This window comes from Primulina tabacum, chromosome 2 (assembly GCF_025594145.1).
Source record: "Primulina tabacum isolate GXHZ01 chromosome 2, ASM2559414v2, whole genome shotgun sequence".
In the NCBI taxonomy this organism is placed as follows: Eukaryota; Viridiplantae; Streptophyta; class Magnoliopsida; order Lamiales; family Gesneriaceae; genus Primulina; species Primulina tabacum.
Genome location: NC_134551.1, coordinates 18,974,694 through 19,000,994, shown reverse-complemented (window position 1 = coordinate 19,000,994; position 26,301 = coordinate 18,974,694). Strand labels below are relative to the sequence as shown.

The window sequence follows — 26,301 nt, the reverse complement described above, 5'->3', positions numbered from 1 at the left end:
GAAATGAATTGTTTGAGCTAAAACTTAAAATGTGTTTATAAATAGTATTTATTGTCATATGAATGCAATGTAATTAAAATAATGGGGAATTGAATAGTTTCAAAGCAATTTGACATGCAGTACTATCAATGGAAATATTGTGCAGCATGTGAAATTTATCAATTTATTTCCTAAAGCTCAATAAATGTATTCGCAATTGGAATATAAATATGTTATGTTGTAAATTATAGTTTTAGACTCCGTCAGTGTTTTTTCATCGACCACGATAATATATATTCGAGTTAAAATGAACTCCGTACAGTGATCTAATGTCAAATCACACTTATCCCTTGATGTTTTCATTTTTCAACGCGTTAGCAAAATTATTCTAATATTATTATCAAGTCTTAAGGTTAAGAGAGTGAAAAATAGTTTTATGGTCCGGTATTTTGTCTTTTTTTTTTTATTTTTATTTTAACAAATTATAGTTTAGTCTCTAATTAATATGTATAATTTTAATTTAATCCAAAAAAAATAATTCCGTGTGTTTTTTTGTTACTGTTATTATATTATTTCTATTTGAATATAAATTAATAATAAAAAAGACCATACAAATAAATAGAAAAACACAGGAATACGTATGTCAGTGCACTGGTATTATCTTATAAACGAATAACAAAGAAAAAAAAGAATAGTTTCCTAAAAGCTGCTTCTTATATTCGCTCTATTTTACAATGAGTTTTTGTTTAAAATCTCCTTCCGCTTTCCACTCGTTGTGAAAACATGCTTATTTCAATGCTCTACGCCGGAGCAACTTCGCCTTCTCCCAAATTCCCGGCACACATACACACATTCGTATCTCTGGCAACTTTATCTTTTACCGTTCTCAACAATTTTAGCCCACTCAAGGCCCTCAGAATCCGGGTTCTCGCAACCGCCGCCGCCAGAAATAGAGGTGAAGCCGATACCTTTTTAGCTGAAGAACATGTTTCGTGGACTTCTCTTGGGGTTTCGGATGGCCTCGCCCGCGCCCTCATTAATGTTGGCCTACATAGACCTTCTTTGGTTCAGGTTCCCTATAAGTTATTTTTTGTGTTTAGATTAGATGTCAATCAGTTAACGATGAAAGTGCGAAAATAAACAAGACTTGTACATATCTATTTCAATTTTAGACTTAACAATGTCAAACTAAAAATCTTAGATTCAATACAGTTTATCAGTTCTCAATTGATCTAAAACTTCTCAGCACAACTTATCTCTATAAGATCGAATATTACAACAAAAAGTATTTGTGCTTGTAAACTCAATGTATAATCTTGAATGCTATGAATGTATATGTTAACTGTGAGTTTTTGAAATCTTTTGAATATGAAGAGAAAGCTTCACAATTCTTGTGAAGAGATTTCAGTAGAAATTTTCTCAGATGTTCTTCTCGGCTATTTATAGGTTTTGCTTCCAACTGTAACAATGAATACGTTTGAATATTTCTATCCGTTGTTTGCTACGTCAATATCCTTCTGACAATCGTACACTGTAGCATTGCTAAAATGCGGCGTTTTCACTACATGTTGCTGTCTGCTTTTGTACAGTTGTCGGTTGATATTTACATTCTTTAACTGATGATGTTTCAAACTATTTTATTAGTTTGACACTGCCGATAGAATTAGCTGATAGCTCTCAACTGATTCTAGTAAAACTGATCAGTTCCAACTGATCATCCAGTCCACTACATAGTTCAGTTAGCTTAGTTCAGTTGCCTTAGCTGCGCACTGATCTTCAGTTAGACATCCAATAGTTTGCGTATTTTTAGATCAGTTATTTTCAGTCTTCTTGATCAGTTTGTTCAATCTTTATATGCTCGATTTGTCAAACTTCCGAAATTAAGTTTCCAACAATTTTCCTCTTTTTGGTGTTTGACAGAACTTAGAAAATGTGAACTGATCAAGCTGAATATTTTGTAGATAAAATAATATTTTATTAATCAACTTTTTCAATGTACAGATTCATACAAAGAACGAAAGAATAAAAGAATCTTCAGCTGACTAAAAAAAATTCTTCAAAATCTACCAACTCTTCAACTGAATAAGAATATTGAAACTGTCTTCTAACTGATCTGAATCTCTTTATTTCTTTTCTCTTTTATCAGCTGGTCCTTGATCAGTCAGTTGACTAGGTCTCTTCTTGGATTGCATCTGCTGATCTTTTTCTTTTTCTTCTTCTCCTTTTTTGTTAAACTTATCAACCCTGCTGGATAAAGCACGAACTTCCGAAGTGACATTTGATAAGGCGTGCACAATATGTTCTTGCAATAAATCCATTCTCTTTGTGACCACGTTCTGGAGAAAATCCATGCGATTTGTGAACACTTCTTGAGCTTGGAAATGAGCTTGAATCGTCACTCGGTCCTCCTTTAACTGATCTATTTTGAGAAATAGTGAAGTAACATCCTTCGTGACTTGTTGTAAACTCTTGAAAGTATTCTACTTTATAGAATCAATCTTTAAGGCGTGCAACAGCTGAGTTGATTTGATGTCATAGATGGATGAGATCACATTGTGAAGGTTGGACTGAATTTCTTCGATCATAGATTAAGTGGCCATTGGTATTTAAGGAGACAAAGCTTCAGAGGATTCAGGTTCCTGCTCCTTGTCTTCTTGATTAAAGATTACCAAGGCTCTATCATTTGATTCAGTCGCAACAGTAACCATTTCTGAAACATCTTCTGGTATTTTTTCCTCTTGTAGTTCTGGAGGAGAAGTGAGAATCTGAGCAGCAGGTAAGCTGGAGGGCTCGTCAGTTTGTTTATCAGCTGATACTGTTGTTGGTTCTTCAGTTGGTGGATCAACTGATACTGTAATTGCCTCTTCAGTTGGTTCCTGGTGCAACTGAGCTACTTCAGTTTCAGGTAGAACTGCTTGTTCAGTCGTGGCAGCCGACTGAACTGGTTCTTCAGTTACTTGCAAAATAGCCTTTGAGGCTGGTTGTTCAGTTAAGCTCGGTTCTTTAGCTGCTTCTGTAGTTAGAATATTCAGCTGGATATCAGTGGCGACTGATTGTATGTATTTGTCTATGTTCGCCAATGATAACTCAGCATCAGTGTAAAGTTGAAGATCTGCAGTAGAAGATTGATGAACTGAAGGTGATGGTTGAGCATCCTTTGAGGAATGAGCAGTTGCTGGCTCAGTTGATTCAGGAACTGGTTCTTGCGATGGCTCTGGTTGTTGAACTGATGGTTCAGCTTGCTCTTCAGATGAAGGACTTTGAGCATTTGTTGGAATAATCAACCCTTGATCCATTTCCCAACTCTTGATCTTCATCTGTAATGATCTTAGATCCGTGTCTAGTTGATCATGAACTGCTCTGCCATTGAAAGCAATGGGACTGGTTGGATCATAATTTTGGCGGAGCTGAGCGATCAGTTGAGCGAGTTTCTTGACACGCACCAGATCAAAGAAGTATGTATTCCTTTCCAGTGCTTGAACAATCGAGGTAGCTTTGACTACCTTCAACACTACAGTTTCCAAAGCAATAAATTTTTTCAAAACTGCTTTCTTCTGTAATTGCTTCGCAAAAACTTCAGTTCTAAATCTGACCCATTCATTTTAAGTCTTGAGTTTTGATTCAGAAAACTCATTGACCTTTTTCCATATCAGGTCGATATGAGTTTGAATTGCGTTTGTCGGTCGGGCCTCTTCAATCATCAGGCCCTTTCCTTTTGGGTCAGTTGGACATGAGAGATACTCAGTCCTGATTCAGTTGCATCCACTTTCTCCCTTATGACTACTCCTTTTGGTCTGGCAAATGGTAGAGTAGTTGGAGCAGTGATGGTGATCAATGGAGCTTTGACTCATGCTGGTTTTTGCTTATCATCAGATTTGGTGATAATCTTCTTAGATGGATCAGCTGGAGATGGTGACTGACCTTCAGTTGAAGAATCGACTGGAACTGCCCTCAAAAGTATGGCGCTGATTGGCTATTCAGCTCCAGTCAGTTTCAATCTCTCAGCTGGGATTGTTTCCAAAACAGCTGCTGGTTTGGTTTTGAGAGTTTTTGGCTTCTTCGTGATTTTAGGAGATGGGGTTCTCTCTGAATCAGTCTCACTGACAATCAGTTTCCTTTTGATTGTCTTTTTCTGAGCAATCTTCTTGACTTTCTCGACTGATTTGGGAGCTTCCTGCGTCCCAATCTCCTTCTTCACTTTAATGAACTGCTCGGGTGACATGTCCAGCTTGATTTTTGGTAGGCGAACATTCTTAGCATTGAAAATTTTGAACTTGTATGACTTATATGAAGAGTCACCCACCAAATCGTTGTTCTTCAACAAGTAGCTGAGTGGTACAGCAAATCCCTTGGACTCTTTGGATGATTGAAGCATGTTCTTGAGGATAGAAAAGATGATGGCTGACCATTTCAGTCTTCGTCCAGCCATAATAGCAGTCATTACTTGGAACTTTTCCAAGGTGAGAGCAGCAAATGAGCCTGCTTTGGCGAGTAGTCCCTTGGTCACAATGTCAGCCAGTAACTGAATTTCTGGCTTCAGTTCTTTCTTTTGATTAGGAAACTTGATTTTCCGTCCATCCACAGATAAGAGGGTCTGCATCTCCTCTACATCAGACGTCTTAACTTCAGAGATATTGGCCAAGCCATCAGAAGGCAGTTGAAAGAGATTGTTGAAGAATGATCAGCAGTTGACTGTTGACGGTTGTAGTGATTTTGCCATCAGCGGAGATGAAGCCATTAGCATACAGATCCTGAATCTCTTTAGGATAGATTTCTTGATTCGATAATCCCATAAAGTTCTTCGGTCCAGCTGCTTCAAGTTTGAGAAAGACATCCTTGATAGCTTCGTCCTTGACAGTCAGAACTGAATCAAACAGGGACTTGATTTGCCATTGCTGATAGTTTGAATATATGCGAGAAAAAGCTCTGTGTATTTGATTTGCTCTAAGAGTTGTAATGTGCGTAAAAAAACTGAAATTCAATTTCTTGTGTTTGTGACTGTTCAAATTTTTGGACACGTGTCAGTCCAAGATAAAATCGTGTGTATGTGCGGTGAAAACGTGAAAAGAAGTTTAATGAACCACGTGGGGCCACGTTTCAAATTACTATTCATGAATGACATTAATTAAATGCATGATTTTAACATTCACATCACTTAATATGGAATACTTATCGAATCATCAGTTAACTTATTAGATAAGATCAGTTAGATCAGTAACTGAGTGATCAGTTGAAAATTGAGTCAGTTCAGTTGAAGACCAACTGACTATTGTCTTATTAGTTAACCATTTAAATTGGACATTCCCCCTCAATAAATGCATATTAATAAAAGAAGGTAATAAGAAACTCAGTCTGAATCAGTTAAGTGCATTATGTTAATTGATGTATCTTCGTCTTCTTCTACTTCTTCAATACGGGTATGTCTATAAATAAGATTAATGTCATTAGATAATAACAATCTACAATTAAGCACGTATGGATAGTTCAAGCAGTTGCAAAATCCCTCTTCCTCCAGCAACGCTTCGCCGTTTGGAAAGTTTGAAAGGAGCTATTGAGGATCTTGTCTTGGAAAAAATCATGTCCACCTGGACTAAAATACATGACCCCCAGACCATTCAACGAAATGCATTAGTTGCTACTGATAAACAGAGGGCCACTGAGATCAAGTATAAGAGGCGTCTCGATGTTATCCATACTTCATATCTTGCCACTGATGAAGGTCTTTTAGAGTTGACGCTATTGAATGAGCAGAGAGTGCTGGAAAAGATTGTCTTTTCGGAAGGCTTCAGAATAATTTCCTGTAATGATTTGTCTAATTGGATGTCCCTGTGGCTAGAAGCCAATGATAGGGAAATAACTCGTGTAATATGTGAAAGATATTATCAATAAATTTGATGTTTTGATTAATTACTGTTTCTTTTTTCCATACTAACTGATATCAGTTGACTAACTGATAATCGATTAACTGAATAATAATTAGCAATAATTGACATATCATCATTAAAACAAATATAATTAAGACAAATCAATTAGACCAAGAATATTGCGAAAATGAGAAAACTTAGTCTCGGGTAATGGTTTGGTGAAGATGTCAGCTGCTTGTTGATCAGTTGGTATGTATTCCAGTCTGATTGCTTTCTTTAGAGCATGATCTCTGATGAAATGATGTCTGACATCGATATGCTTGGTCCTTGAGTGAAGAACGGGATTATATGTAATTGCAATTGTGCTTGTATTATCACAAAAGATTGGTGATTCTTTTGCAATGACTCCATAGTCTTTCAGTTGTTGCAGAACCCAGAGCAGTTGAGCGCAGCAGCTTCTAGCAGCAAGAAATTCTGCTTCAGTTGTGGAAGTTGCTATGGATGTTTGTTTTTTGCTGAACAATAAAATCAGTCTGTCTCCTAGAAACTAACATGATCCACTAGTGCTTTTACGATCAAGCTTACATCCTGCATAATTTGCATGTGAATAGCCAACTAAATTGAACGATGAGTCCTTAGCATACCATAAGCCCACATTTTGTGTGCTTTTAAGATATTTCAATATACATTTGGCAGCTAAAAAGTGCGATTGCTTAGGATTTACCTGAAATCTGGCACACGTACAAACAACAAATACAATATCAGGACGACTAGCAGTTATGTATAATAAAGAACCTATTAAACCTCTATAGAGTGCCATCTCAACTGATATTCCCCTTGATCATTATCTAATTTAATCGAAAAACTCATGGGAGTATTTGCAGTTGAACATGTTTCTATGCCAAATTTCTTGAGTAATTCTTTTGTGTATTTGGTCTGACTGATAAAAGTACCAGTTCCAGTTGTTTCACTTGCAGACCGAGAAATAATGTCAGTTCACCATCATACTCATCTCAAATTTTTCCTGCATTAACTTGGCAAACTTCTCACATAATTTGGGGTTAGTTGACCCAAAGATAATACTATCAACATATATTTGCACAAGTAAAATATGATCATTTTTTGAAAATTTGAACAGAGTATTATCAACTGATCCAACAGTAAAATCATGATTAGTTAAGAATTTTGAAAGTGTTTCATACCAAGCTCTTGGAGCTTGTTTAAGACCATATAGAGCTTTGTTCAAATGATAAACATGATCAGGAAGAGAATGATTAACAAAACCTGGTGGTTGTTCAACATATACTTCTTCCTGCAACATAAGCAAGGAATATTCTGATTGCTTCCAGTCTTGTAACTGGTGTATATGTCTCGTCGTATTCTATTTCTTCTTCTTATCTATATACTTGGGCTACAAGCTTCGCTTTCTTGCGCACAACTGAACCATCTTCGTTCAGTTTGTTTCTGTACACCCATTTCGTACCTATAACAGTTTTAAAAACTGGTCTTGGAACTAAGTTCGAGACATTGTTATGGGTAAACTGATTTAGCTCTTCTTGCATAGCATTTATCCAGTTAGGATCAGCAAGAGCTTCATTAGTTTTCTTTGGTTCCAGTTGGGAAACAAAAGCTGAATGAATAAATAAATTAATCATTTTATTTTGAGTTCTTACCGGATCAGATGGGTTACCTATCAACAATTCTGGTGGATCAGATTTCTTCCATCTGTATTCAGCATTTGTTGCATCGATCTCAGCAACTGATTCAGTTGGCAACTGAATATTCTTTTCATTTTCAGTTGCTGCTGCTTCAGTTGGTATTTGAATATTATCATATTGCTCTACCAACTGATTATCAGGAACAATTTCTTGTTCAACTGATTGATCCAACACTTCTGGTTCTGGTGTTTGAAGGATATTTTGATTGATGTGATTTTCTTCTTCACTATCATCCTCCAAACTTATATCTGTAAAGCGATCAACTAGCTCAACTGGATCAATTGGCTTATCAGTTAGTACAGATTCATCAAATACCACATGAATTGACTCTTCGACATTCAAAGTGCATTTGTTAAATACTCGATAAGCTTTACTAATTGATGAATAACCAAGAAATATTCACTCTGCAGATTTAGCATCAAAAGCTTTTAAATGATTTTTTCCATTATTGAGAATAAAACATCTGCAGCCGAATATTTTGAAATAAGAAACCACACTTCTACGTCCATGCCAGATCTCATATGGCGTTTTCAAATGATTTTTATTAATCATCGATCTGTTCTGAGTGTAACACGCAGTGTTTATTGCTTCTGCCCAAAACCTCTGAGAAATACCAGAATCAGCAAGCATTGTTCTAGCAGCTTCTTTTAGGATTCGATTTCTTCTATCAACTACACCATTTTGCTGAGGTGTTCTAGCTGCTGAGAGCTCATGCTTGATCCCGGTATTTTCTAAAAATTGTGAAAGATTTTGATTGATGAATTCAGTCCGTCGATCAGACCTTATTCTATCAATACCAACTGATTTTTCATTTAATAATCTTTTGAAAAGTTTAATCAGTTGTGCAGCAGTTTGATCTTTAGATTTTAGATAGATAACCCAAGTAAATCTTGAAAAATCATCAACGATTACCAAGGTGTATTTCATTCCCCCTAAACTCATGACTGGTATAGACCCAAAAAGATCCATATGCAGCAGTTCTAAGCATCTGGAGGATGATTTACTCCCCTTGTTTTTAAATGAAGATCTTACTTGCTTACTAAACTGACATGCTGAACAAATTTTATCCTTTGAAAAATCTATTTTGGGCAAACCTGTTACAAGATCATGGTTACTCAGATAAGCAATAGACTTAAAGTTTAGGTGGTTCAATCTTTTATGTCATAACCAGTTCTTATAAGATTTTGAAGTTACAAAACAAACTGGTGCATTAGGTTGATCAGTCCAACTGACTTTGTAAGTATTTCCACAACGATTGCCAGTTAAAATGATCTCATCAGTTGAGTTTCTAACTGAGCAAGTGTGTATGTTGAACTGAACTGAGAAATTGTTGTTGCATTCTGACTGATGCTAATCAAGTTATACTTCAAATTCTCAACTAGTAAGACATCTTTGATAGTAAAGTTACCATGTATAAGTTTACCCTTACCCACAGTTTTACCTTTAGAGTTGTATCCAAAACTGATGTTTGGACCAGTGTATTTTATCAGTTGGGATATCAAATTTGCATTCCCTGTCATATGCCGCGAGCATCTACTGTCCAAATACCAGATTGATTCTTTGTTTGTACCTGTCACCTGCAATCACACACAAAGAATAATTTTGGTACTCATATGTATTTGGGTCCTAAACTGATTAGTCCTTTAGGAACCCAGAATTGGATCAGTCTGACTGACTTTCCAGTTGATGTGTTCCAAATGGTTTTTCCTGGCTTGGGTGTGCTTGGTGTGTTGTGTGTAGATGAGGCAATATGTGCTTTAGCCTTGTTCAACTGGTTGTTCAGCCGATATTTTTTCTGAACTGGTTTACAGTTATGGTAAATAGCCATTTGGAGAAATCAGGTGTTTATTGCCGAATCTTTTAGGTGGCTAGCTACACGAATCAATTGAAGTTTTAAGGCTATAACCAATTTCATACCTTTTAGCCTTGTTCTTATTTTCAATAGGCTGTTCAACTGGTCTACTCGGCTCAGGTTGTTCTTGTATCACAACTGATTTGACAAAGTGAATATATTTTCCTTTGCCCATGTTCAGTTTTGGCTGAGCATCACTGGTAGAAGTTTCATCATGATTGCTAAAGCCTAAACCAGTTTTATCGGTAACTAATTTTTGCATATCTTGCATTTCAGCTAGTGCAACTGATGATTTATTACATGCCTGAATAAGCTCAATTTGCTTTGAATTCTCAAGCGTTAACTGCTGAATCATAGATTGATTCTTGCTTCTTTCAGCATTCAGCTCAGCAATCTCCCGTTTAAGACTCAACAGTTCAATTGATTTATCAGTTTCAGTTTTATCGTCATTGGGATCAGTTTGCTTTGCTTTGGCCTTCTCAACTGAGAGAACAAGCTTGTGATACTCGTTGACCATGTCATGTAATGTGGAAATAAGTTCATCACGTGTAAAGTCAGTTGAACTAAAATCGAATACATGTTCACTGGTTGATTCTAGTTCTGTGTCATCAGCCATCAGACACTTGACTTTCTCATCATTGTTGGATCTACTCAAGCTCTCAGGTTCTGATTCATCGCTGTCAGATTCAGCCCATTTGGTTTATTTTTTGACAAATAATGACATTGCGTCATTGCTTAACTGATCAGCAGGTTTCTTAACTGAACCAGTTGGTTCTAGTTTGACAGCACTAAGAGCTGTTGTAGCTGCTGGTGTGGAAGGTTCTCCTTCTCTCGTTTGCAACTCGAACTCATAGGCCTTCAGATCAGCAAATAGATCATGTAATTCGACTTTATTCTGGTCCTTTGATTCTCTCACAGCCATTGTCTTAACATCCCATTCATTGGGAAGACCTCTGACTACCTTCAACGCTACTTCTTTATTTGAATACATATTTCCAAGTGTATTCAATTCGTTTATTATGATGCTGATTCTCTCATCATATTCGTGCACAGATTCTCCAATCTTCATTTTAATATTGTCGAATTTTTGAACAGCAACTGAAAGTTTATCCTATTTGGTTTGCTCATTGCCTTCGCAGAGCTGGTTAACTTCTCCCAGATTTCTTTTGCAGTCTTGCACATCTTTATTTTGCTGAAAGTAATTTTATCCAGCTTTTTGTACAAGATATCTTTGGCCACATTGTCCAAGTTGGCTTTTCTTTTGTCCTCTGCTGTCCATTCTTCTCTTGGCTTTTCAATACGGTGTGGTGCGCCATCAGTTATGGCAACAACAGTATTTGCTTTCAGTATTCTCATGGGTCCGTCAGTAATGACATATCACATGTCATCATCTTGTGCAGCTAGATGAGCATGCATCCTAATCTTCCAGTCATCAAACTTTCTCTTGAGAATATTGGAATTTTGTTGAAGGAACATGGTAATCGGATTTTGTAGGTAGGAATATTCTGGAACAAGATTCAACTGCTCTGCTACCACTTGATAGGATCGGTTGGTAGGTGAAAGAGTGTTTAGAAGGGGGGTTTGAATAAACAGTTGACAATTTTACCACCTTTTCAAATAATGAGTCAGTTTAGTGATAAACTGAACTCATGAATCTTGTTATGTCAATGTCAATCGGTTAATTAATGAAAGTGCGGAAATAAACTCACTGACAAATAGAATAAAACTGAAATTAAGAGACACAATATTTATGGATGTTCGAAGATTTCAATCACTATGAATGTAGAAGATTTCAATCTAGAAGATAGGAAATTCACTAAAAGACTTTGATCAATACAAGACTTGTACAGACCCCCTTCAGTTTTGGACTTAACAATGTCAAACTGAAACTCTTAGTTTCAATACAGTTTATCAGTTCTCAACTGATCTGAAACTACTCAGTACAATTGATCTCTATAAGATCGAATATTACAACAAAAAGTGTTTGTGCTTGTAAGCTCAATATATAGCCTTGAATGCTATGAATGTATATATTAAGTGTGAGCTTTTGAAATCATTTGAATATGAACAGAAAGCTTGTGAAGAGATTTCAGTAGAATAACAACTTGATAGTTTGGTTCGTTATTTTCTTAGCTACTCTTCTCGGCTATTTATAGGATTTGCTTCCAACGGTAACAATGAATACGTTTGAATCTTTCTATCTGTCGTTTGCCACGTCAATATCCTTCTGACAATCGTACACTGTAGCATTGCTGAAATGCGGCGTTCCCACTACATGTTGCAGTCTGCCTTTGTACAGTTGTCGGTTGTACAGTTGTCGGTTGATAGTTGACACAGCCGATAGAATTAGCTGATAGCTCTCAACTGATTGTAGTAAAACTGATCAGTTCCAACTGATCATCCAGTCCACTACATAGTTCAGTTATCTTAGTTCAGTTGCCTTAGCTACGCACTGATCTTCAGTTAGACATTCAATAGTTTGCGTATTTTTAGATCAGTTCTTTTCAGTCTTCTTGATCAGTTTGTTCAATCTTTATACGCTCGGTTTGTCAAACTTCCGAAACTAAGTTTCCAATAGTAAAGTCATGGTTTTTATTTGGGAAAGTTGGAATAAAGAACTTACTGGTTCAGGTTCTTTAAAAAGGGAGAAGAACAAAAGAAAAAAAATAGCAAGATGATTCTCAAACTCGGCATTCTATTAAATAGCCCCATCATCCCAAAAGAGCAAGATGATCCTCAATGACATATGATATTATGGACTCAGTGTACTAATGAAACTGAAGTGTGCTATGTAATAATTGACAGTGCGAATATGGCCTCCAAAACTTTGGTCAAGGTGCTGAATTTGAAAATTGAGAAGCATCCTTTATCTTGCAAAATCGCATGGATTAAAATTGGCCATTCTGAGTTCTCAAGAGAATTTGTGACAATGCTTATAAAATTGATATCAAAGTGACATGAACATCTCAAATACTTTCAAATTTCAATGACTTTGATATTTTGTCTACTTTCCATCAGGTTTTTATTTTCACGAATCTTCATGAGGAGATACCAATTGGGTGCAGCAGAAGGTGGTATCTAAATTCAAACAATAAAGAACTTGAAACAAGAACGTAAAATAACATAAATCTGAATATTAGTAAAGCTCAATGGATGTTTAAATGCAGGGAATAAGTTCATATAAAGTACTAATCCTATCCTGATATAATACTATACTGAGAGTCCTACTATATTTAAAAATATTAGTCCTAATGAAACTGAAATACTAAGAGTCCTAATGCAAATAAAATACTTTTATAATATATGAAAATAAAAACTAGTTAAACTCGTGCAAAATTGAATTTGTCATTTGTGATTATTAAATTTCTTTTTCTTTTCTGAGAGTCATATTCAGAAATTGTAGCTCAAAACGTTAGTGAATATCTCTTTATTTATTTTTAATAAATAAGGAGGAAATAGTTAATCATGGTGGAACTCACTAAAATCTCAATTCAGGCAGCCTGTATGCCAACCATTCTTGCAGGAGCTGATGTAGTGGTTGCAGCAGAGACTGGAAGTGGCAAAACCCATGGATACTTAGTTCCTCTCGTTGACAGGTTATGCAGAAATATGGATGTATCAAAACGTGCTGTGGATGATCACAAATGGCACAAGAAGCACCATGTTGCTCTTGTTCTATGTCCTAATGTGATGCTGTGTGAGCAAGTTGCTCGCATGGCTAACTCCCTCATAGATGATAATGGTGTGCCATTTCTTACAGCTTCTGCCATTTGTGGCCGGCAGGTGAGACTATGTATTGTTTTAAAACTTATTGCTGGTTGATTGTTAAGCTATGGGCCGAAAAGCAAAGTTACTTGTCTAAAATAACTAGAATATTAGGTGGGAAAATCTTCAAGCTTACATATCCCTGAAGCTGATGTGTGCCATGGTAGATTACTACTTGAGAAATCCTCACGATGGCCTACTCTGGAGGTCTTTCATCGACTATAATTAATGTACCTTAGTTGTACTTATAATTCGAATATGGGCCACATTATTAACATGATCCCTTCTCCAAGTTTCCCTATCTGTTGTATTGATTTTCAGCGAGAACATCAATTTTATGCTACAAGACAAAAAATAAAGCTCGAACCCAAAAAACTAGTAGGTTATGTTGGAGAGTAGCTCCAGCTTATATGTTACATCACTATTTAGTATTTATTGTGGATCCGATACAGAACATATAACATTGATGCAATAGTATATCGGATTTGCCGACTTTTTCAGTGTAAAGTTCTTATACATGGTACATCACCATTTTTTATAGGGCTTGTCAATCAAAGAACCGGATATAATAGTATCAACTCCAGTTGCACTTCTGAACTTTCTTTATGCAATTGACCCAGAAAAACGCAGAAGTGCTGATCATATACGCCGCGTGAAATATGTGGTAATTTTTTGTACAAGTGACCATGCGTTACTATTTGTTAATAACTCATCATTCACTGGTTGTAGTCTATGTCAATCAATTCTGTAGGTTTTCGATGAAGCAGACCTGCTGCTCTGTGGGAGTTTCCAGAACCAAGTAATCCGTCTTATAAACATGCTTCGTTTTGATGAGAAGCAGTTGTCTCGACTGAAAAACCCCGATTCTGTGGCACAGGAATATGACTCATTTCCCCTAAAATCCTCTGAAATAGAGGTCGAGGAGGGAATATTTGTGGATTTACCTGAGGAAGATGAAGATTCTGATAATACGTCTGCTATAGAGGACTTGGAGCTCAAATCTGAGATTAAGATAAAACAGGACTGGAGGCGTGTCAGAAAATTATATGACCGCAGTAAGCAGTACATTTTTGTTGCAGCCACTCTTCCTCTGAATGGAAAGAAAACTGCCGGAGGGATTTTGAAACGGATGTTTCCTGATGCAAGTTGGCTTAGTGGAAGTTATCTCCATCGTCAAAATCCAAGGTCCCTCCATTCATCTACGGCTGCATCAATACTCATAGTTAATTAATTCCCTTTTTAAGGGAAAAATAAACTTTTTCTTATCATGAAAGGTGATAATTGAAAATATTATATTACAGTATTTGATTTTGTGTGCGCGCCAGGTTGGAGCAAAAGTGGGTAGAAGTTACAAATGACACAGAAGTGGATGCACTAATAAATGCTGTCAACAGTGGACTTAACACTAAGGTTGGTTCCAGCTCTGGAATAATTCGGACCATGGTGTTTGCAAATACTGTAGAGGCTGCCGAGGCTGTCGCCAAGATTTTGATGGGAGTGAATATCAAATGTTTACGGTACCATAGTAGCATCTCTTTAGAAGAGCGGACAGAGAATCTGGTTGACTTCCAGCTGAAAGGTGGTGTTTTTGTGTGCACCGATGCTGCTGCTCGAGGGCTTGACATACAGAAGGTTTCTCATGTTATTCAGGTACGTCAATATTGTTGAGATTATAAAATATGTTTAATATTATTTATTGTTTAATAAAAAATTACTATAATAGTTATCCAAGTCTAGTTTTATCTATATAATGGGATGATAGATTGTATTCTACGTTAAGAAGACTGTATATTGTGTCTCGGACGTCGGTTTTGATGGTTATACCACATAAAATTTGTGCTTTATTTGGTTTCTGTTTCCTCTATATTCCTAGTATTCAAAGACTGTATATTGTGTCTCGGACGTCGGTTTTGATGGTTATACCGCATAAAATTTGTGCTTTATTTGGTTTCTGTTTCCTCTATATTCCTAGTATTCAAAATTCAGTTATATTTACTTAAGTATGTGATTATGGCAATGTAGTAGAAATTCGACATGACTGGAGAATGGGGTTAGTTTTACTTCCTATGCCACCCCTACTAGAAGTATTTAGTCCCCTTGATTTATGTTTCTGTAAAATCTGACAAGTTGGTTTCCTGGTAGGCCGAATTTGCGACTTCGGCTGTAGACTTTTTACATAGAGTCGGTCGCACAGCCAGAGCTGGTGAAAATGGCCTTGTTACAAGTCTTTTTACAAAATCAAATCGAGATCTTGTTGCTGCAGTTCGTCATGCCGAAGAACTGGATTTGTCTGTGGTAATATTTTAGCTAATGAGAAACAATTACGTTTTGGCTCAAATAAAATTTCTTTAGGAAAGCTTTTTATGCAACGATCTTTAGCATTTAATAATTTTACTTCAGGAAAAGGCATTTAGCAGAAAAAGGAGTTTCCGAAACAAGCTTAAGAAGAGAGGTAAACTAGAATACTCCTCTGAGGCGACATAAGTTGTGATGGCTTGTTTTAAAATAATTTAATGGATCACAATTTGCAGGTATAAATAGACCGGATGGTGCATCATTCATTCCACAGGAAATTCCGTTGTAAACTACTAGATATGTAATAGAAGGAATGCAGCCACAACTTCGCTTTTGCAACATGCTAAGTTTTCAGATAAGGCCAACCCAAGCTAGAACGCAATATTCACCCTCGACCATAAATACCATCACGGCACCTCCCATTTGCCAATGGATAATAGGTGTGTTCACTGTTGTGAAATGTACGCAACCCATTGTCAACAAATGCGTTACATCTCATGTTATTTTCGTTGAATTTGGAGTAAATTCCTCCGTTCTGTGAGAAATCATTATTGTATGATTTTCGTTGAATTTGGAATAAATTTCCTAGAAGAATTAGACTGTTGTCAAAAAACTTCCGTGAAATCCAAGCTTGTATGAAGTTGTTTTATGCATTCATAAATCAGTCCGAGACCACTATCGTGGATGTAAATCTGAGTTCGATATATATGTTCTCGATACTATATATACTTCCAATTTGCTCAGAAAATAAAAATGAAGTTTGAGAAGTGAAGCTTGGTTCCTGGCAACTAGTCTGGAGTATGCTCTTCAAGAACATCCCTGCTGGTTAGAAAGTACTCTGAACTTGAATTGATGTGCTTCCAATTCGAAATTTAAAGCCTCCAGTACTGTATACCAAACATCTAAAGCCACTTCAGCATGCAGATTCTTGATAGGGCTCTAGCATGATATACCTTTGACGATCCAATAATAGACTCGAGCTACTTTTCAATATCCTTGCGAACTTGTCCCTATATTTTTTGCTCAAAAGAATGGAACAAAATGACAGATATCAGTTGAGGGACCGAACGAGATTAGCAGAACATATAGGTTAGAGATAATCTCACCCGCAAGATCAACTCCCAGGTTGGCCTGATTATCAGCCTCGTAATTCAAGTCCTACCAGAAGAGATTAATAACACGTTAAATTAATCTGTAATACTTCAAAAGTTCTGTTGTATTTGGAACTAGAAATTATCTCATGAATATTAGACATTCAGTGTAGTGGAAATGTAACAGAAGATTTGAAAAGGTGCTGTATGGGTTGCTCAACAAAATGACGCAAGAAACAGACACACTAACGAAACCGATATCATTTTTAGGTGCTCCTATGTCCTAATAAACAGAAGCATGACATCGTTGTGCACAACAAATGTATCAAATTTATCCTTTAACTTCTTTGCCTCTTCGTATAACCTGAATATATTTTGATTTTTCCCCCTCTATAAACCCTGATTCCGTTCATGAAATATCACATTAAAAGAAAATTTTCACCAGGATAAATGAAGCGTGAGATTTACCAAGAAATGCACCTGCATGCAAACAAGTTTGGAGTCCCCCTAACTCGAACACTCGTAAAACCTTTTCCAAGAGCATATTTCAATCCTAATACAAATCCACGATACTCAGCAGCATTACTTGTTGCTACGCCTAACCATTCATGTAACTTACAAATCTAATACGTGAAAAAATGTTAGAGATACACCGAATGTGAAAGATACAGAAAAGAGAACGATGATTACCAAACTCCCATCATCAGATCGTATAATAGCTCCGACCCAGGCTTGTCCAGGATTCCCTTTTGAAGAACCATCAAACTCAAGAGTACAAGATAGCTGCAAATGAATAAAGACATTCAGGTTTTTGCAAAGAGAATCTCAATCTCAGAGCATTCTGGTCCAAATTCTAATAATGAATCATTCACTCACACTAGCCGATGAATTTTGGTCAACTCCATTAGGATCCAATTTGAGATGCTTTCTTGAGGAGTCATTTGAAGTCAGCATTGGTCCAACAGCTTCCTGGAAAGCATAAGAGTGCTTATAAACCACAGCCTTGTGAAGCTAATTTTATAGATTCATGTTTCTCTTTTTTCCCATTTCTTTAAGGGGACCAAATAAAGTTCTCACTTACTCCATAAGTCAACCACAGAGCTTTTTGTGACCTCTTCTTTGTCAATGAGTTATTAGTTGTTTCACCCACAGAATTTGACTGCAATAGGAAAACTAGGATGCTTATATTAAATCTAGGTATTGGGAAAAAACACAAAAGTAAGGACTTGATCGTATTGCCCTTCTAGTAATTGATGAATTGAACAGGATAACACAAGTCAGAAGCTTGTTGTCTCATAGCACAATGCATATCTAAGAGAGCATTAGGTAGCACATAATTCTTTATTTTTACAATAATAGTAGTTTTCATTGATCTTACTCTGCAATAATATTTTTATAATATTTTTACATCGAGGGACACCAGAACCAAGTACATACGTGTCATGAACATTTTCAAAAAAGTTTCCTATTAGGCTAAATAACACATATTGAATGGAGTGGAAGGGGAATAATATCAAATAAGGTGTTTCAAATTTTTGATTGCATATGTGGTGAGATAATCTGACCTGAATTGGACATGCACAAGAGTGCCGAAAAGTTCTTCAGTAAGATCAGAAGTTCTGATGGAATAAAGAGCATTCACAAGTCCACAAGAGAGAAAATTTCTCTGCATCCTTCGGCATGGAGTAACCTTTGTACGCACTGCCCGAGAAAATAAGAGAAAAATAGATGCATCTAAGTATTAGCAAGTCCTCTCTCCTAACAGAATGAAGATCGAGTATACTACGCAGGTTGAAATGAAAGTGAACATTAAACACGATACTCAACATGAAAACATCTTAACATGTATTCCCTAATCAAAATTGAGAATGGTAGATTATGTCGGCAAAAAAAATTGATAAAAGTAAGGACAGACATAATGGTTGACAAATGCATGCAGCAAAAAATTCAACAAAATGCAACGGAGAATTCTTATATGGTTTGCTTTGTTGAAAAATGAAGAGAATGTATTTTCTGAAAACACGTTCCACAGTGATTTAGAGCTCCCCTCCCTCATTCTGATATCATCCATTCTTCGAGTTTTCTCTCATCTTATAGCATTTGAGTGTTTAATTCTATAATATTTGTCAGGTGTTTTGTTCTCCTGTATTAAGAGAGTATGTGTTATATTTGAAAACACAGTGAGTGAGTTGTACACCATAAAATACTATAGTGGAAATATTTTCATCTTACCCGTGGTTTTTACCCTAATAATTTTTAAGGGTTTTCCACGTAAATCTCGGTGTCCAGTTTATTCTTTATTTGTATATTTATTATCTCAAATTACCGTACGTGAGACCAACAAGTGGTATCAGAGCCTTGGTTTAAAATTTCTTAAAATTCTGAGTATGCTACGTAGTTGCAGCCTAGACTGATCTTCCAAATCAGAAAAGTTTTTTTTGAGATTTTTTTATTAAGGTGAGATTATTTTGTACAGTCTACTAAATTGTTATATACATAATGGAGAGCAAGTACGAGATAACAAAGTTCAATGGAAGAAATTTTATGCCGTGGAAAATAAAGATACAAGCATTTTTAAGAAAGGAGAATTGTTTGGCGGCTATTGGAGATAGACCAGTGGAAATTACGGACGATGAAAAGTGGAATGAGATGAATGATAATGTTGTCGCCAATTTACACTTAGCTATAACAGACGAAGTATTGTCAAGTATCTCCGAAATAAAAACAGCAAAAGTTATCTGGGATACTCTGACAAAGATGTACGAGGTCAAGTCGCTATACAACATGATTTTCCTAAAGAGAAGACTTTATACTCTTTGGATGGCGGAATCCTCATCGATGACCGATCATATCAACACATTAAATACTCTTTTTGCTCTACTCACTTCCATGATGCATAAAATAGAGGAAAATGAACGTGTGGAACTTCTACTTAAAAGTCTACCAGATTCATACGATCAACTTATCATCAACATAACCAACAATATTCTTATGGGCTCTCTAAAATTCGACTATGTCTTAACTGCGGTTCTCAGAGAAGAAAGTCAGTGCAAGAATAAGGAAGATAGGTTGGTAACTTCGAAGCAGGCAGAGGCTTTGCCGATGATAAGAGGAAGATTTATGGACCGTGACTCCAGTGGGAGCCAAAGACGAGGTATATCAAAATCGAGAAGTAAGAAGAAAAATATTTACTGCTTTAAATGTGGCGGTAAAGGGCATTTCAAGAAAGAGTGTACGAGTATTGAAAAAAGTTCTCAAGGAAATGTGGTCAGTACTTCAGGAAGTGGTGAAATATTATTCAGCGAAGCAGCAACAGTTGCAGAAGGCAGACACAAATTTTGTGACACATGGATTATGGATTCAGGAGCAACGTGGCACATGACGTCTCGAAGAGAATGATTTGATCATTATGAACCAGTCTCAGGAGGATTTGCATTCATGGGAAATGATCATGCCTTGGAAATCGCTGGGGCCGATACTATCAAAATTAAAATGTTTGATGACATCATTCGCACCATACAAGAGGTACGACATGTGAAAGGACCGACGAATAATCTTTTATCCTTGGGGCAATTGGATGACATCGAGTGCAAAACCCGTATCGAGAAAGAGATCATGAAAATTGTGAAGGGTGCGCTTGTGGTTATGAGGGCGGAAAAAATTGTTGCAAATCTGTATGTATCTTTGGGAGAAACACACAAAGAGGCGGAACTAGGTGTTGCATCAATTGGTTCATGAGAAGAATTAACAGTGTTATGGCATAGAAAGCTTGGGCATATGTCAGAAAGAGGGATGTAAATTCTCTCAGAACGGAAGGTGTTGCCGGGACTTACAAAAGTGTTGCTGCCTTTTTGTGAGCATTGTGTTACCAGTAGACAACACAGATTAAAGTTTGGCACTTCTACTGTCAGGAGCAAAAGCAGATTGGAGCCGATTCATTCGGATGTTTGGCAAGCACCAGTTGTATCCCTAGAAGGAGCGATATACTTTGTCTCGTTCATTGATTATTTCTCTAGGAGATGTTGGATGTATCCAATCAAGAAGAAATCAGATGTTTTCCAGATCTTCAAAGATTTCAAAGCGCGGGTTGAACTTGATAGAAAAGAAAATCAAGTGTCTGAGGACTGACAATGGAGGACAGTATATCAGTGATGAATTTGATGCATATTGTCAACATGAAGGCATCAAAAAACAATTCACGACGGCTTGCACACCTCAACAGAATGGAGTGGCGGAGCGGATGAACAGAACCATGTTGGACAGAACAAGAGCTATGTTGAGGACTGTGGGTCTAGACAAGTCATTTTGGGTAGAAGCAGTCAAAACCGCTTGTTATATTATCAATTGTTCTCCTTCAGTGGTGATTGATCTGAAGACTTCGATGGAGATGTGGACCGGGAAGCCGACAGCTTATTCTCATTTGCAAACATTTGGAAGTTCTGTGAACATTCTGTACAATAAGCAAGAAAGATCGAAGTTGGATCCAAAATCTAGAAAATGTATCTTCTTGGGTTATGCTGATGGAGTAAAGGGGTTTCGCTTGTGTTATCCTATTGTTCACAAGCTTGTCACTAGCAGAGATGTTATCTTCGAGGAAGATAAAGTAAAGGGAAACAAAGACACACTGAATTCAGAAACTATTATATTTCAGGTGGAAAATAAGACGGACGAATGTCAAATTTCTTGTAAAGCAGTACCAGAGCACGAAGAACAAGAACATGTTGAGTCTGAGGTTTCCAATGTGAGGCAGTCAACTCGAGACAGAAGACCACCAGGTTGGCTTTCAGATTATGTCACTGTAAGCAACATTGCATATTGTCTATTATCAGAGGATGGTGAGCCATCGAGTTTCCACGAGGCTACTCAAATCTCGGATGTATCATTGTGGATGATAACAATGCAAGAAGAGTTGGAGGCATTAGACATGAATAAAATTTGGGATCTTGTTACACTACCACAAGGAAGGAAAATCATTGGTAACGGATGAGTCTATAAGATCAAGCATGATAGTAATAACCAAGTGGAGCGGTATCGTGCTAGATTGATGGTAAAAAGATAGGCTCAGAAAGAAGGCATTGACTTCAATGAAATATTTCTCCTTTGCTTCGACTTACAACAGTCAGAGTAGTATTGGCATTGTGCGCGGTGTTTGACCTACATCTAGAACAGCTAGATGTGAAAAAAACATTTCTTCATGGAGATTTGAAGAAGAAATCTATACGCTCCAACCAGAAGGTTTTGCGGAAAAAGGCAAAGAGAACTTGGTTTGCAGATTGAACAAATCTTTGTACGGTCTCAAACAGGCGCCGAGGTGTTGAAACAAGAGATTCGATTCCTATATCATGAGCCTTGGATACAACAGACTGAGTGAAGACCCTTGTACATATTTCAAGAGGTCTCGTGATGATTATATCATTTTGCTGTTATATGGGAACGACATGTTGGTAGCTGGCCCCAACAAAAATCAGGTCCAAGGATTGAAGGCACAGTTCGCTAGAAAATTAGATATGAAGAACTTGGGACCAACAAACAAGATTCTAGGGATGTAAGTTCACCGAGACAGAAGTAACAGAAAGATTTGGCTTTCCCAGAAAAATTATTTGAAGAAAGTCTTGCAACGCTTTAACATGCAAGATAGTAAGCCAATATCGACCCCTCTTCCTGTTAACTTCAAGTTATCCTCCGAGATCTGTCCTAGCAGTGAAGCAGAGAGGATGGAGATGTCTCGAGTAACATATTCATCAGCGGTGGGAAGTTTGATGTTCGCTATCATCTGTACAAGACCGGACATTGCTCAAACAATGGGAGCAGTTAGTCGGTGTATGATGAATCCTGGAAGAGAGTATTGAGCACTGTTAAGAAGATCCTTAGGTACATTAAGGGTACCTTAAATGATGCATTATGTTATGGAGGATCGGATTTTACACTCAGGGGCTATGTCGATTCAGATTATGCATGTGATCCTGATAAGAGAAAATCTACTACTGATTATGTGTTTACACTTGCGAGGGGAGCAGTAAACTGAGTTTCAAAACTGCAAACAATAGTGGCATTATCTACAACGGAAGCAGAATATATGAAAGCTACTCAAGCTTGCAAAGAGGCAATATGGATTAAAAGATTATTGGAGAAGATCAGACACAAACAAGATAATGTTCCTTTGTTTTGTGACAGTCAGAGTGTCTTGCACATCGCAACGAATCCGCCATTTCATTCCAGGACTAAACACATTGGAGTCCAATTTCACTTTGTACAGGAAGTAGTAGAAGAAGGAAGCGTGGATATGCAGAAAATCCATACAAAAGATAACATAACTGATTTTCTGACCAAGCCAATGAACACTGATAAGTTTGAGTGGTGTACATCCTCAAGTAGTCTAGCAGAAACGTAAGCAGCAGATAATGACAAGATTGAAAAGATGTGTGGAGATGTATTTGATTCTCAATCAAATTTCCAAGTGGAAGAAATGTCGGCAAAAATAATTGATAAAGGTAGGGACAGACATAATGGTTGACAAATGCATGCAGCAAAGAATTCAACAAAATGCAGCGGAGAATTCTTATACGGTTTGCTTTGTTGAAAATGAAGAGAACGCGTTTTCTGAAAACGCATTCCACAGTGATCAGGGAGCTCTATTTATAGAGCTACCCTCCCTCATTCTGACATCATCTTTTCTTCGAGTTTTCTCTATCTTATAGCATTTGAGTGCTTAGTTCTATAATATTTGTGAGGTGTTTTGTTCTCCTGTATTAAGAGAGTGTGTTTTATCTTTAGAAACACAGTGAGAGAGTTATACACCATAAAATATTATAGTACAAATCTTTTCATCTTGTCCGTGGTTTTTAACCTAATAATTTTTAGAGGTTTTCCACGTAAATCTCGGTGTCCAATTTATTCTTTGTTTTCATATTTATTATCTCAAATTACCACACGTAGGACCAACAGATTACCGAGGTTCCAACTTGAGCCTGACAATAACTTGAGCTTGCGTAAACACATGAGATTGCCCTTCCGAACAACAAAAATTGCTTCTCTGTCGTCCTTCATTATAGTTTTGGGTCGTCCACGAGAGGTACCTCTGACAGACTGCTTTGCCGAATAGCACTGAACTCGAAATCTTGCCAACAGGAATTCCAAATTACTGTTCTAGAGCCCGAATTGTGGAAACCTGTTTTCCATGAAGGAAAACACAAGCCACAAAACGGGGCTCATGAAGCAAACAAAGCATACCAGAGTTCCTTCCCTCCTCTTCCTCGGGTAATCCTTTCAGATAAACATTTTTCGACTTCCACAAAGCATCTAAATCTCTTTCTTTTGACAGTTCAAAACCATGACATTGAAAAAAGACACGAAATCAGCTTTTTTTCTCACAGAATTTCACATTCTTAGAAAAAGCTAGTGATACTCACGGGAAATTTAGGGTCCGATCCACGCAAGCGTCACTAATCCAGACACGGGCTCCAAAATTACCCTGGGCCTGAAATCACAAATAAGACCGTTAGGAGGGGGCCAGGAGGGTATCCTGGCGTAGCCCCTCCGACGCTCAAGTCAGAGACTGAGGATATATGGGGGAGCAGCTAAGGGCGCTGCTGAAAATAATATAGTGAATCCAATAACTGAACACTCAAACCTGGTATTTATAGGAGAATACATGGGCCCTTGATGGGCTTGTCTTCCTTTTGAGCTAGGGATGGGCCAAGGGTAATGGGCCCATCCATGGGGTATCACCACAAGTGATACTCACGGGAAATTTAGGGTCCGATCCACGCAAGCGTCACTAATCCAGACACGGGCTCCAAAATTACCCTGGCCTGAAATCACAAATAAGACCGTTAGGAGGGGGCCAGGAGGGTATCCTGGCGTAGCCCCTCCGACGCTCAAGTCAGAGACTGAGGATATATGGGGGAGCAGCTAAGGGCGCTGCTGAAAATAATATAGTGAATCCAATAACTGAACACTCAAACCTGGTATTTATAGGAGAATACATGGGCCCTTGATGGGCTTGTCTTCCTTTTGAGCTAGGGATGGGCCAAGGGTAATGGGCCCATCCATGGGGTATCACCACAAGTGATACTCAAGGGAAATTTAGGGTCCGATCCACGCAAGCGTCACTAATCCAGACACGGGCTCCAAAATTACCCTGGGCCTGAAATCACAAATAAGACCGTTAGGAGGGGGCCAGGAGGGTATCCTGGCGTAGCCCCTCCGACGCTCAAGTCAGAGACTGAGGATATATGGGGGAGCAGCTAAGGGCGCTGCTGAAAATAATATAGTGAATCCAATAACTGAACACTCAAACTTGGTATTTATAGGAGAATACATGGGCCCTTGATGGGCTTGTCTTCCTTTTGAGCTAGGGATGGGCCAAGGGTAATGGGCCCATCCATGGGGTATCACCAGTCTCCCCTCCCGAGTCGAACTGAATCGTAGGTTCAAAGTTCGATTAGATGTGTTGTCCTCGGGTCACCGGGTACGAGTTGTGTATTTTCTTCCGGTCGTTTGTCAGTCTCCAAAGATTTGGAAACAAATTAAATCATATCGCAATCTTGTTATAGTTTTCTCTTCAATTCGTTCACCAGCTCTCCCCCCCCATGCCCGAGTCCTCGCCTCGCTACCCTCGCCGAAACCCCATTCAAGCTCGCCCAGCCCCACGCATCCAAGCGCCCAGCCCCGTGCGCCGCGCTTCGCCATCCTCCCGCTCGCCCAGCCGAGCCCCCTACCCCTCGTCTCCTACCGAGCGCCCATCCGAGCCCCTCGCTCGCCCAGGCACCCAGCCCCGCGCGTCGCGCCTCGCCATCCTCCCGCTCGCCCTGCTGGGTGCCACGCTCGCCCCTCGCCCAGGCCCACACGCCCGCCTCGCCGTCTCCCTGCCCAGCCGAGCTCGCCCAAGCCCACGCGCCAGCTCCTCGCCACGCTCGCCCCTCGCCCCCTCGCCTGCCAGCACCTCGCCCAAGCTTCGCCCTCGCCACCTCGCCCCCTCGCCTAAGCTCGCCCAGCCGAGCGCCCACGCTCGCCTAGCCAAGCACTCGCCCTCGTCGAGCGCCACGCTCGCCCAGCCAAGCTCTCGCCCGGCGCCCCCAGCATGCCTGCTCGCCCAGCCAAGCTCTCGCCCGGCGCCCCCAGCACGCCTGCTCACCCAGCCAAGCGCTCGTCCCCTCCGAGCGCCACGCTCGCCCCCGCAGAGCGCCACGCTCGCCCAGCCAAGCGCTCGCCCGGCGCCCCTAGCACGCCTCACGCCGCTCCACCCTCGCCCAAGTGCGCCTGCTCGTCCAGGCCCCCCATCTCGCCTCGCACACCCGCTCAGCCCGCCGCCACTCGCTCGCCTCTTCACGCTCGCCCAACAAACTCTGCTCCCCGTAAACATCTTTTGTTATCGACTAACCAAATAAATTTTTCTCTTCCCAAACTTTGCTCCTCTGCTAGGCGATGTCTTAGCAGGAAAATAAAAACTCAACATCTCCACCCTCTAACTCCTCTGCTAGGTGACCCCTTAGCAGGAAAAATAAATTTAATTCTCCTCATCCACTCTTCTCCTCTGCTAGGCGATGCCTTAGCAGGAAAATAACATTTTTCTCCTCTCAAACTCCGCTCCTCTGCTAGGTGATGCCTTAGCAGGAAAATAAAAATTCACTACCCCCACCCTCTAGCTTCTCTGCTAAGCCGGGTCTTAGCAGGAAAATAAAATTCAACTCCTCCATCTAACTCCTCTGCTAGGTGATACCTTAGCAGGAAAATTT

The 26,301-nt window shown here is 38.7% G+C and overlaps 2 protein-coding genes across 3 annotated transcripts; one reads left to right on the top strand and one right to left on the bottom strand.

Moving 5' to 3' along the window:
• The first annotated feature begins 690 nt into the window (after positions 1-690).
• Positions 691-16,031, top strand: LOC142531016 (DEAD-box ATP-dependent RNA helicase 22-like). Of its 2 annotated transcripts, XM_075637006.1 has the most exons (9): positions 691-1,050; positions 12,909-13,196; positions 13,720-13,842; positions 13,930-13,977; positions 14,056-14,363; positions 14,504-14,828; positions 15,321-15,473; positions 15,579-15,630; positions 15,710-16,031. In XM_075637006.1, the coding sequence occupies exons 1-9, from the start codon at positions 763-765 to the stop codon at positions 15,760-15,762; spliced, it is 1,638 nt and encodes a 545-aa protein (XP_075493121.1). In that variant the 5' UTR covers positions 691-762; the 3' UTR covers positions 15,763-16,031. The 2 variants fall into 2 exon arrangements, with proteins under 2 accessions (XP_075493121.1, XP_075493114.1); XM_075636999.1 differs by having other exon boundaries at positions 692-1,050; positions 13,930-14,363.
• A 73-nt stretch (positions 16,032-16,104) lies between these two features.
• On the bottom strand, positions 16,105-23,957 carry LOC142531030 (uncharacterized). Its single transcript, XM_075637018.1, has 6 exons — positions 23,515-23,957; positions 18,147-18,265; positions 17,441-17,551; positions 17,255-17,347; positions 16,580-16,631; positions 16,105-16,483 (listed from the first exon to the last, which is right to left on the bottom strand). Exons 1-6 carry the CDS (start codon positions 23,609-23,611, stop codon positions 16,461-16,463), a joined length of 495 nt encoding a protein of 164 aa, XP_075493133.1. The 5' UTR covers positions 23,612-23,957; the 3' UTR covers positions 16,105-16,460.
• Positions 23,958-26,301: the final 2,344 nt, after the last annotated feature.

Excerpts from the sequence above, each read along its gene's own strand:
- LOC142531016 (XM_075636999.1), top strand. The coding sequence starts at position 763 with ATGCTTATTTCAATGCTCTACGCCGGAGCAACTTCGCCTTCTCCCAAA. Across the intron at positions 14,364-14,503 it reads CTCCATCGTCAAAATCCAAG|GTTGGAGCAAAAGTGGGTAG; the intron begins GTCCCTCCATTC and ends TGTGCGCGCCAG. Across the intron at positions 15,631-15,709 it reads AAACAAGCTTAAGAAGAGAG|GTATAAATAGACCGGATGGT; the intron begins GTAAACTAGAAT and ends CACAATTTGCAG.
- LOC142531030 (XM_075637018.1), bottom strand. The coding sequence starts at position 23,611 with ATGAAGGACGACAGAGAAGCAATTTTTGTTGTTCGGAAGGGCAATCTC. Across the intron at positions 17,552-18,146 it reads AAGAACTTTTCGGCACTCTT|CACTCTTATGCTTTCCAGGA; the intron begins GTGCATGTCCAA and ends GTGGTTTATAAG. Across the intron at positions 16,632-17,254 it reads GATCTGATGATGGGAGTTTG|GACTTGAATTACGAGGCTGA; the intron begins GTAATCATCGTT and ends CTCTTCTGGTAG.